This window comes from Pteropus medius, unplaced genomic scaffold, assembly GCF_902729225.1.
Source record: "Pteropus medius unplaced genomic scaffold, Ma_sr-lr_union100, whole genome shotgun sequence".
Taxonomy (NCBI): Eukaryota; Metazoa; Chordata; class Mammalia; order Chiroptera; family Pteropodidae; genus Pteropus; species Pteropus medius.
This window is the reverse complement of record NW_024349800.1, coordinates 38,822,393-38,834,843: the sequence shown is the minus strand read 5'-3', so window position 1 is coordinate 38,834,843 and position 12,451 is coordinate 38,822,393. Positions and strand designations below refer to the sequence as shown.

General features: G+C 46.1%; 1 protein-coding gene across 5 annotated transcripts in view; it reads left to right on the top strand.

Moving 5' to 3' along the window:
• The window catches only part of MTA3 (metastasis associated 1 family member 3), a 136,515-nt gene extending 124,839 nt beyond the window's left edge, over positions 1–11,676 (top strand). For 2 of the 5 annotated variants that reach the window (XM_039887293.1, XM_039887292.1), the window contains exon 17: positions 8,014–11,676. In XM_039887293.1, the coding sequence (XP_039743227.1) occupies positions 8,014–8,039 (26 nt within the window). In that variant the 3' untranslated portion in view covers positions 8,040–11,676. Of the gene's footprint in view, positions 1–3,004; positions 6,283–7,149 lie in introns of those variants that run through there. The other 3 variants (XR_005658265.1, XM_039887294.1, XM_039887295.1) reach the window with 3 other exon arrangements.
• Positions 11,677–12,451: the final 775 nt, after the last annotated feature.

Sequence of the window (12,451 nt, the reverse complement as noted above, 5' to 3'; positions counted from 1 at the left end):
CTCTTGATAGACCAGAGCCCCTCTTCCCTCACCTGCCAGGGCATCATATGCCAAGTCCAAGAATGTATAACAAACAGGTTCTTCCACTCCCCGACTGAACTAAATGTGTGGTAAGGGGGATAAGAAGGAAGACAGCCATGAGCCACAGTGAAGACATGTGCTAGGTGATATTGCTCCATCTCTTCAGGAGGCACCTTTTTGCTTACTTTTCCTCTTAGGAGGCTTGTTTGGAGATGAAGTCTGTAGCAGGTTGCCTCTGCTGGGTAATAATGTTCTTGCTGTGATGCATACTCACTGCTCATTTATGTTTTCCTGAGCAGAAGGGATTATTTCGCCTTCTGTCAGAGACAGCAGTGCTCTCTGGGGGTTCTTCAGCACTCCGTGGATCGTTTTGAATTTGGCATTTGTCCCCTACTTCTTTCACCTTATAATTTTTTTAATTGTTCAGGGGTTCCACAAGTCATGAAAGGAATTGCCTGGGTGATGTCCTAAATACAGAAATAATAATTTGTTTGAAATGGAAAAACAGAACTATCGCCTCTTATCCAAAGTACTTCTCTTGGGATTGGCCATATATAATGGCTCTTCAGGTGGAACTGAATTATATTTCCATTTAGACTATAAACACAAGCATAATAAATCACCTAGGCAGTATATATTGTTCATTTCAATAGTCCTGGAGTTTGAAACTATCTTGATTGTTTAAATGTTGGCATTTATTTATGAATAAAACTCTCTCTAGGCTTTTCATGTCTATAGAAATCGCAATTTCTTCAGCAATAGTAAATTATTTATAATGAGGCCTTTGAGCAAGGATGTAAAATAGACTTTCTAGTAATAATTTCCTGTGGTTGCGGTTTTTTCCCAGTATAAATTTTGATGGCCATAGTGATGTCGAAATGAATTAAAAAATGAGGGTAAGGAGTTTGTTTTGCATTTATAGACTATCAATATGGTGTAGACATGGCTTTCAAGAATTTAGCTACGCAGTAGGTTTGCAGACATTACTTCCTTGCAAATGAGAACTTTGGCTATCTTTGCTACAATATGCCTGATGTCTAGACAGCAGAAGACCAAGGAAGGGTTGTGTCAAAACATGGAGATTGGATTTCTTTCCAGCTTTTCTTTGCCCACAGCCTGGGGCCTCTGGATTCAGGCTTAAATGGAATCATGAATCTTTCTTTTCCATCTCATCACCTCCCTGGCCTCTCTAGGTTTATAGTCCTACTGCAGAAAGCAAAAAGTAAGTTCTGGCTCATTTAAGATATATATTCTTTATGGTAAAAAAGACTTTTCTAACTGATGTCGGAATAGCAGCTTTCAAGTATCTTTTCCCACTGGCATCCATGGCCATGGCCATTCTGGGTCCCAATTCTGCATAGCAACTCCTGTTGCTCCTTCCTGGAATCACAGATACCTGTCTCATTAGAATTTCTTTGGGAAAAAAAAAAAAATGCTACCTGGTAGTGTTCTCTCTCTAGGGCTGTTTGTCCCTTTTCTTTCTAAACGGGTCCTACTACAAGGTCATTGCTTCTTTGCCCTGATCAGGAGGAATGGACAGGGCATACAGTGAATCCCTGGCATTATGTTAACTGAGACCTTCAGCCTTGTTGAGGAAAAGATACTCGTTTTATTTGCTGAAGAGATCTAGCTGTTGAAACACTTTTCTTCGAGACCCATATTTGTCTGTGCTCTCCTGTTACGATATAGAGAGGAAAGCTGATGACATGTGCCTTACCCATGTTATCTATTTGAGTCACATGAAAGAAGGTTCTAGGAGGTCAAGAAATTTATATGTTTTGCATAATATTGTATCTCTGCTGCCTAGCACAGTGCCTGGATCTTAGCAGATGCTCAATAAATGTTAATCGAATAAATTAGTGATTGAGAAGAATTAAACCTAGAGAGAGGTGAATTAATATTTCTGAAGTTATCAGGTACCACATAAATGGATATGGATTCCCACTGAGATGTGACTGATTTCAGAGTCTGCTCTTTTAACTGCTATTGTAACCGAATTGGTGGCTCTCAACTGCACTGTATTAGATGGGCAAAGTAGACAGCTAATAAAGGAAATCAATATGACAGATATTGGAGGTCAGAACAGGTAAATGGGGAATATGGGGGTAGTGGAGGTGGCATAGAAAGCAGCCACCATCTCTAGGGTTGGGAGAGCAGAAGGAAGAGATTGGGGTCCTCACAAGCTAGAAGTTCAAGAATAGCCCTAAGGAGCTGGAACTCGGATCCCTGAGGAGAAGGCGCTGTTCTGTTGGTGCTGGCCTCTCTCAGGAGATGTGAGGAGGCTGGTTCTGGGAGTGTAAAGTAAAGCTGAGAACTGGAACAAACTCTTGCTGCCATTTGGTCATGCAGAACAGGAAGAAGCAAGTCCCTTCTCCATCCTCCAGCCTTGCAGGCGCCCTCTAGCAGCCCCTGTTGATGTAACAGGGAGCCTGATAGCTAAAGAGAAATGTGTTTTTTGAATTCCAGCCCCAATATTATAAAGCTGAGCTTGGATGGACGGATGTGGAGCTGAGAGAGAGGAGTATAGCAGAAATAAACATTTTGGAAAATGTCCTCATTTTTGTATTCACAGTGGACATTTTGCTTGGGATAATAGGTCTGTTTCTTATTTGGGGGGCGGGCAGATGGGGGTATGTAGGATCCTGACTAACCTGAATTTCCAAGGTGAACTCAAAATACCAGGAAAAATGTCAGGCTAATAGTGAGTTTTCATGGGATAAATGTTATCATATACTGGAATTGATAGATACAAACTCATGGGAGAAAGACTTTCCTTGTGTTATTCAATAATAAAATCAATTAACGTTACCACGTAATTATCAGCATGTCAGATAGATGGGCACACTAAACAGCATGTTGATGGCCAGAACTAATTTAACTGAGGGGAAAAAGAAAAACTGAAATATGCAGGTCTCTCAGCTTCAGGGCTTCCTGTCCCCTTCTCAGTGGCTTGCTGTTTTCACTCACCCTTTATCTTCTTCAGGTGGAAGTTCTTGACGATGAGAAGAGTGTCCGGATTTCTGCCCACAGAAAGGATTTTCCCTGACATTTTAAAAAAATGATGGACAGCTTCTTATTGTCTTTCTGAAAGTCACTGTCTTCCACTTGGCCCTGGCCCTTTGAAGGCTCTGGTGTGATTGGTGGCTGGGAGTCAGCACTCTGTATGCTCTGTTCCACATCACCCATGGCACCAGGCCACACACGGACCTTTGTGATAACCCCAATGGGACTTAGACACTGAGTGTGAAGATAAAAATCTGTATGTATAGAAGTTTCATTATTTGGGGTCAGTAATGATAGGAAGAGTAAAGTTTCAAAATTTAGACCTACCTAGTGCCTTATCAGTCTCCCTACAGTTTAGTCTCTCCCCTTTGGCTGTTGGTCCCATCAAGTGCCACATGCAGTAGTGGCGCTTTCTAAATCTTGTCTCCTCTTTTTCTGACTTACAGATGCTTTGATGACATTTTTATCACCAGCAAACCAAGTACCTACTACACTTGGCCTACTTGGTTAACTCTCAGTATCTGTGAGTAGAGAAGGCCCTGAGGTCAGGGATGGATGAGCCATTCCTAGAAAGTCTTTCCATGTCTGAGAGCCCAGAAGACAGGGCAGCAGGGGAGACAGAATTTGTCTGTGCCACGGGGCAAAAAGGACATCTGAGTGTTTGAAGGCAGATGGGATTAACTGCTAACTTCTCTGACTGTTTCCTTTGTGGCCTTGGATGAATCACTTGGTTTCTTTAAACCTGTTTTTTTCCTCCGTAAAGCACAGATTTTATTTGCCTTAATGGAGCTGTTATAATGATTAAAAACTCTTTACCTACTTTATATGACTTGATCTTCTAAACATTTTATGAGCTAGGTGTTAAAACCTGCATTTTATAATGAAAAAAGAAAAATGAATGCAGCTCAGAGAGATTCAGGGATTTGCCCAAAGTCACACTATTAGTAAATAGCAGAGATGAGATTTAAACTTCAAATCGTGTTGTATCCACTGAATGAATAAGGACCTACATCTGTGTGTTATGTGCAGCATGTACCTGGAAGATGTTTATGTTTTCTATGTATAGAAGATGGATATGTGCTTGTAAATATAGAGAGGAATGTAGTGGGTATTTTTCCTTGGTCAGACTATGAAGTACAAACCATCATTGTGTAATCAAAGCTGTCACCTTCATTTCCTGCCTCTGTGAAGCTCCTCTGCTCATAGTATGTTCCATCCTTTTTGCTGGAACTTAGGGCATAGGAGCTATTCTAGTGTCAAGAGGGGAGAAAAAAGAAAGAAGAGAAAGTTCACAGAATCACCTAAAGGTGAATGTGTTTAAGTTAAGTTATATGCTCTTCCCAGCACTGACTACCTTAGAGTAGATGTTCACTAAGTGTTAAGACTCCATCCTCTCCTTTAAAGTAGAGCTATTATTAAAGTTTCATTCCGAAAACTTTTAAGATATCAACCAAAGTTTTTGTAGTCATATGTGAATTGTGTATATATAAAACGTCAATCCTTTTCTTATAACTACATTGATTTCTTACCTAAGAGTATGATTCTCAAAAAATGAATCATGAGTTTGCTTGAAGGTAAGTGATTGCACATTAGAGGGGCTTAGTAGCTATAAAGTGAAATTACCCTTGATTAAGTTATATAGAGTATTGAAGACCAGAAGGTATGTTTACAGAGAGGGCTCATTTAGCTTCCTGCAGGCCCTCGTATTTAGAGACCCTACAAGCAGAGGGGGCCGAATATCATGATCCTGAGACAGCAGAATCATTTTCAGAGTGAAGGCTGATTAAAAAAAAAAACTCAAGAAAGGAGAGAGGCAGGTGAGCTGTACAAGCATCTCTCATTCCCTTCTGACCCCCTAAGATCCCCTGGGTTGCTCCCTAGTGTTGGATGCTTGAGTTTTGGTCAGTCAGTGGATCTTTTATTCCACTGCTCTGAGACAAGATGACTACATGCTGTGTCTCCATCAGTGCGGATCCTTGAGAACAACTTCTGTTGTGTGGTGATACAGACCAGAGTTAGGGCATCTGAGCCAAGGAAATTGATGAATTTTACAATAAGCTTCTTTTTAATCTGCTCTCCTCTGGCTTACTTCCCCCTGGGGTATGTGAGTACACAGTAAATCTAGTTATTTTCTTTATTTGTTTTCTGCATTGGATAATATCATTTCTCTCTGTCTCCCATGTAGAGGGTATCTAATGTGGATGCCTCTAAGTAAAATATTATGATCTGGAGTGTGAAGACTGTCCTTTTGATGACTTGTTTCTGAAATCAGTGATTCAGCAGTAACCAACTGCGTGCATCCCAACCCTGGGAGATGGGGTAGTGGTGAGGGTCATTGTACCAGTGAGAGAGCTCTGGGAGTGCATCTGCTGTCTTTGCAAATCCCAGTAAAAATAGACTGCCAGGAACAGCTGATGGCACTCCTAGGCATGCTTCAGCCTAGCTGCCTTCTGTCAGAATTTTTATGCCATTTCCAAAGATTACAGTTTTTTTGCATCTCCTAAAACATCGTTTATGGAAGAACATCGAGGGCCCCTAGACTCACTTCTGGTCTCCGTATCTAAAGGTGTAATGTTCTATAACCTGGTTAAATATATAAAGGTACCTTCAAGCTTTTTTGTTTTGTTTCGTTTTGTTTTGTTTTGTTTTGTTTTGTTTTCAGTGTAATGGATCATTATGGCCCCAGGGTTTTTTGAATGTGAAGCAATTAGAGCACCTTAACTATCTAGAGAGTTTAAGGATTGTTGAAGTATTATCTGAATGCAATAGATGTTCTCTCACTCTGTGAAGCCTTGGGGTGGAGGTTGTAGAGGAAGACAGACCCAAGTGCATTAGGTATGAGTAAGCCACAACTTGGTGTTTGGGTATATTCTGGTAGGATGCCAAACTGGCCACTCTGGGACCACTGAGTTTACTAATATCAGAGTTTCTCCTAGAGAATACTTCTTTCCTGTCCCTGAGGAAAATACTAGCGTCTGAGCCTGTAAGAGGTCTAGACCTAAGATCCTCTCAATAGTATGGAGGTCTTAGAAGAGTGACAAAAGTCCAAGACTCAAGGGTCCTCAGCTCTGGCCTCTTCAGAAGTGTCTCTATTTACCTGAAAGGGCCATTACAGGAAACCTTTTTAACCAGCCTATTCCTATGTACTCCATTCCCAGTGACATGTAGAGAACCTCTGAGAAAAAAAAAGTGAACCTCTATCTTGAGAGCTGGGTCCTAAGTTTTTTGGGAGAGGTATAGATGCTTGGGAAAGGAAAGGGAAGAAACTGCAGAGGGAGGCGATTGGGTCCCTGAGAAACACTCTTCTTTGGAAGAGGTTCAACTCATCCATCGAAAGAACAGACACAAATGTCTGAGCAAGCCATCGGGACATAGGTATTAGATCTTGATGCCCCAGGGAAGTAAAGACCAACCCCAGAAACCAATTGATTTAAGCATCCCCCTGAGCACTGGGATTCTTCAGCCCAGAATGCAAAGAGCTAGCATATCTCCTCACCTAAAACTATGGCCCATGTGAAGAAGGTAGGTATGAACCAGGACGTCAGATCCTGAACTACTGTGGGGAGAGGGTTGCTTTGAAACTGGAGCAGGTGAATTTAGCACTAATAGAAGAAAGCACAATTTACCATGGCAGATCAGACACTTGAGAGATTATTACACGTAGCTCTTCTGGCAGATGGCTTAATTCCATTGGGGTTTGGACAAACGGATGCCAGGGGCCATCTTCTATCCCCGCAAAAAGAGAGGCTTCTGAGAGATAATGACACATATATAACCCTTAATTTAGACACTAAAGAGGACAGTATGCTCTTACTGGGCTGGACGGAGAACGGGCAGCTTGGTGTAGTAGGAAAAACTGACTTGAATTAAGAAGATCTGAGTTCAAATCCTGACTCCTCAATTTATTTGCTGTGTGACCTTGACTAAGTTCCAAACCTTTCTCACCCACATAAGGTTCTGGTTAAAGTTAAATAAGGCTATTACATAATCTACAGTAGGCTCAATAAAACAAAGTTTAGCCTGAGTCCTAAACTAATTATGTGATGTTGTTTTTTTTTAATTTAACACATATTTACTGAGCCGTATCAAATACTAGGCTGTGTATATATATCTCCCTTATTCTAGAAAGGCTCATGAAGTGAAGGCGCAGCTCTGCTCCATCCTGCAGACCTTCCTCAGGATGGCGGGAGGCTGTGAAGGTGAGCGTCCCTGTGTCTTCTCTTGGTTGCAGAGTGGCGTGCATGGTGGGAGAGAATATCTGAGTACTGCCTTGGACCGAGCATCTGATTCCATCTCAGGAAACAACCCCCACTTCCCTCTTAGCCACTTTCTTAATAACCAACCAAAGCTTTCACAACCTACTGAGTAATACCAGGTGGTGATGATATGGTTTGCAGCCACTTCTGCTTTTTCATTTACTCGTTTCTACTGAGAGTCTATAGGTGCCCAACTCTGGGACAGGAGAGTTGAAGGTCTTTGGGAGAAGTGGAGGGAGTGGGAATAAGGAACACCGTGATATTGTGGGTACTGAGGTTCTTTCCCCTCCTCAAAATATTGTGCTCCAAGCGTCTGAGTGCCCATATCATTATGATTAATTATGGTTACCTCAGATCAGGCTGTGCCTCCTCCAGCCAGTGGTGTTCTCCATTCCTTACCATCTGGTCACAGAAGTTCCACAATGTCATTTTGATAAACATATGAGTACTTGCCAGGTGTGCCGTAGCCCCTTGCCAGTGATGACTAAATCTGCCCATCCAAAACCAAGCTTTAAGGATACTTCAGTATCATTCACATATTTTCTTGGCCTTAATTAAACTTTCCATTGGTTCAGCCTTTAACTACATTGTGAACTTTTATTTCAGTTCATGCCCAACTCCTTTCCTCGAAGATTGTGATGGTGGTGGCGGGAGGGCTAGCTCCATCCTTCCTCTCACCTTGCCTCCACCATGGAACTCGTCTAACTTTGACCCCGTTTCTTTGCTTTTCCAGAACTCACATGCTGCGTGTCAGACTGAGCTATCCCTGTTTCATCCTATAATCCAAGACTTGCTACACTGTCCTGCTGATGTTCACAGCCATGCCTGAGAAGGAGGCAGCCCCATTCCCAGTCCATTTCAACGGGAGACCCCCATATGCGCCCCATGGAGCCTGGATGGGGCAGGGGAAGAAACTGTAGGAGTGCAGGTCCCAAAAGATGAGTCTCCGTGTGAGAATCTGTGTCACCTCGCTTTCCTCTCAGAGACCTTGCTGTCCCAGCGGGACCTGCCCAAGAAATGAGGGGACGAGGGAGCCACCCCGCCTCCTTCCTTCTCCAGCACTGCGCCCCCTGGGCACAGTAGCTCCCGGCGCTGTGGAGCAGCTGAGCGCTCAGAGCCCCTGCTGCCCTGCATGTGTCAGCTCCGTCCTACGCTGTATGAGCGTGTACAGGAAGGACATGGCATCTTTCTGAGGATTCTCCCTGACACATGTGCCAGTGTTTATGCAGTTCACAATATTTCCCCCGTCCTTGCTCTTACTGTCACTGGCTTTTTTTCAATAGGCTTCATACTTATTTTTTTTTTTAATGGAGTAATTTTCCTCTTTACCCCCTGCATTCTGTATTTGACCCTCCTCCTCTACCCCTCCAAGGAACAGAATGACCTGAGGTTCTGACAAATGATAAGAAAACTGTCATTGGTAAGCCTGCAAACTCTTCATATCATCTGTATTTTGTCGTTGAAGAGAGACTAGTGTTCTACTTTGATCTGCTTGGTCCTAGATACCTCCCACAGGAGCGGGTGTTTAAACTGAGCCAAGCTGTGTATCACTGTGACAAGCCATTTGCATACTGTCCTGTTCCCTTACAGCCAGACCAGCTGATAAGGAACTGCATCTGGGTTGGTCCTTTAGCAAGTCATAGATCACCCAGGTTTATTTCAAGCAGATAGAATCTGTTTGGCCTAGCAGGGTGAAGTGACAGAGCTGTGTCTGCAGGTGAGTCTATGAGTAGGATGCCATGAGCCCCCACCCTTTCAGCTCAAAGGCCCCCGGAGACCTGCCTGCAATCCGGTTTCCACCAGCTTGGGCTCTTCCTGTCTGTTCTCAGCACCAGCCCTTGCTGGCATCATAGGCCAGCTGCTCTGTGGCTTCATACACACAGCCGCAGGGACAGGAATAACTTAGCGCCCCATTGGCTACCCTAGCACACATGAATCTGGCCACTCCCTTGCCATGCAGGCTGCAGGGCCCAGGGTCACAGCACCGTGAAAGACAACTAGAGTTTGGCCTCCCAGCCGTCCCTGGGATCTGCAGCTGGGAGGTAGCCGGATGGCTGATCGTATGTACCCCAAACAGCCAGGTGGTTGCAGAACAGAGTGGCTACAATTGAGTTGACCCCTTTCCCCACCACTCTCCCGTCCCATCCCCAGGCAGAGTGAGGTGCCACTGAAATGGCGATCCACTCCAGATATCCAGATCCTCAGAGCTGGGTTCAGCTCAGCAAAGAGAATGCGATGTTGCTGGCTGAAGGCGATGCTCGGAGCTTGAGCTGCCTTTAATGTTTGCGGTTTTGCAGTCTTCGTGGCTTCTCTTCTGAGGAGGAGTTGGTTCTCATCTTAGGCTTTTGCGGGGGTGACCTGGGGATGTTCTCACCACTGCCAACTCTTGGAGCTATTCTGAGTCTTGGCTTGGGGCCCCGAGGGTGGGCCTGTGTCAGAGGTGCTCAGTGCGCAGGGAAGAGGTGGCAGACATTGCCTTTAGGGTTCCCCACAAAGCAGCCCCTTCGGAAAAGACCCAGGGAGAGGAGATAACTGGCTGTCCACATTACATGCCACGTGGTGTATACTTCTCTAAAGAAAGAGGCTGGGATAGCTGTCTCTGTGCCCCTGCCCTGGATTTGTTGTCGCACATGGATGCAGAAGGTGGAACAGTTCCCTCACTCTTCTGCTTTCCTCTCCTGACCCACATGAAATGGTGACTGTTGACTAGAGAAACAGTTACTTGGCCTGTGACTCTGCTGCCAGCTTCATTCTCTCTGCTCATTGCGAGAGGACCCAGGAGATTTGGAGACTGGGGCCAGGCCAGGTCTGAAGGCAGAACAGGGAAGCCCACCCCGGTTCCAGGTCACATGTAGCTTTGGGACGAGTGCAGCTCGTTTCGAGTCCCATGAACCAAGAAAGCTCTTCCTCCACCTTGTTGTAAGAGCTCCTGGTTCTGCATCCCCAGCCTCCAATGAGGAGGATGTTGACTAAGATCTTATGCTCTCACTTTACCTCTGGGAAGTCCCCCAGCATTCCGAGTGGACGCTCCGGGGAATGGAGGAAGGACACGCCAAGGAGCCTCTAACATTTGTCTTTGCCATTCCGAGCGCTTGGTGCTGAGAGGGCTTCCCAGCCACCCCCTTTCTGGGGCCACAGTGTTGCCATCGTGTATGTCAGTGGTGTGTCACTGTTGTGCAGTAAGCGCGTGTGGCGGACACACAGAGTCTGTCTTCATGGCCCACACCTGACATGCCCAGCGGGTGCTGCGCTGAGCCTGGTCTGTGCTCCCTTGGATGAGGACCCAGAAGCCCTGCAAGTTGTCTTCTGTCTCCTTCTCCGTCATCGCCCCCCTCCCCCAACCCTGGTTTCCTAGAGGTGGTGGAAAAGAGGACAGCAGACCGGTTTCTTAGCATGTCTCTTAAAAGTCCATCTTTCCCACAGCCCATTTTCTATCAGTCAGCGTCCAACCAGGAAAACAGAAGCCACTCTGTGTGTTTAAAACAGAGGGGTTGAAATCCAGATCACTGTTTAGCACAGAAACAAGAAAAGCTGAGAAGCCAAACAAGGGAGCAGGGGTCCACCCAGAGATGGAGAGCAAGAGCGGGAAGTCTGGTGGGACACAGCGGAGGCCATGTTACTAGAATCTGGGGCACAGGGATGCTGGAAGGAACCTGGGACCACAGAGGGCCTGTCTGGTGGGAGCTGCAGCCGTGAGGAGGCATGGTCCCTGCCAGAAACAACCCCCCAGGCGGAGAGGGGGAGAAGTGGCCTGACTTCTCCCTACCATGTGCCTTCCAGATTTCTGCTTCTTGTTAGCTAAACCCAACTGGAAGCCAGCTGACCTGGGGCGGGGGGCACTGGGACAGGCAACCTGCAGTGGTCAGCCCTACTCAGCAAAAGGGAGGTGGGGCAAGGAGCAGGTCTGAGGGTAGCAGGCCAGGGCATGCATGACCTGGGTCTGCTCTGTGTCATATCCAAGCCTGATGTTCATACCCCCGAGGTGTCCTAAGCCCCTGGTGAGGGAAGAGGGAGGAACTATCCCCTGGGCTTTTGTGGATTCTTTCACTCTGCCTAGAGGGGAAAGTGCTTTTGAGAGGGAGGGAGAAGGCGTTTATTCTTAACAGTTGCCTCTGTTTTCCTTTGGGGGAATTTATCCATTTAGCTACCCCACCTCACCATGCCCCTCAGGAGAGCTGTGTCCCAGTTTTCTGTCTGCCCCTGCCCATTCCTCTGCCCCCAGTCTCTGGTTTTCTCTGCCAGAGAACACTGACCCAGACCACGCACCAGCGGTCATGAGTGTTCCCCCAGGATAATTCATTCACAGTGTGATATTACAGTGTGGACTGTCTGTCTGTAAGTAGATGCCATCTACTAATCGATTTGTATCGTGTTTCCAATAAATTTCTGGAAATTATGCCTGGTTTTATGCTGTCCTTTTGCTGGGACAGTGGCTTGGCACATCTTGGCACATCTCCACCCCAGCCCTCAGCATCAGGTGTCCCTTGTCTCAGGTACCACATACCCCCGCATGAGCCTTGGAGAGTTATGACTGGCCAGGCCAGTTAGTCTGATGTCCCCCCCAGCCACACTGAGACTCTCAGATGCCCTTCCCAGGGTCTGCATTTTCTTCTGTCTCATAAGCTACATCCTGAGGACATGGAGGTTTTGTGAGGCCAGGTCACCTCAGTAGGTGGCCTTTGACCTCGTGTCCCCTGGTCCTGGAGGTAAGAGTAAAAGGAGCAACAGGTAGACATTTCCCCATCAACCACTTTGCACTGCTCTGCCCAGTGCTGGTCATGGGACGTGTGCTGGGCCTCTTGGAGGGTGAGCTGAGGGAGTGTGCTATGCCCTGTGTGAGAGGAGGCCTGTGCAAATGGAGTGGACACAGGAGCTGCACATTCCACAGATGGAAGCCCAGCACCCTCTTCTCACCATCCTCCTCAGGCCTGAAAGTCAGAAGCAGAGATGTCTGAGTTAACTTAAAAGGTAAAGGGAGCCTGATCCAAATGCCTGACATTCCCTTTTCCCAGGCCCTGAGTGCTGAAGCCTACACAGCAGACTTTATTCTCTGTTGCGCATTTTATTGGTTTGACTGCAGTGTAACCTCTGCCTCGGTGTCTGGTCTGGGGCTGCTGCAGGCTCACTTAGGACCTCTCCAGCCCAGACTGTGAAGTATGCCTGTGTTGGGA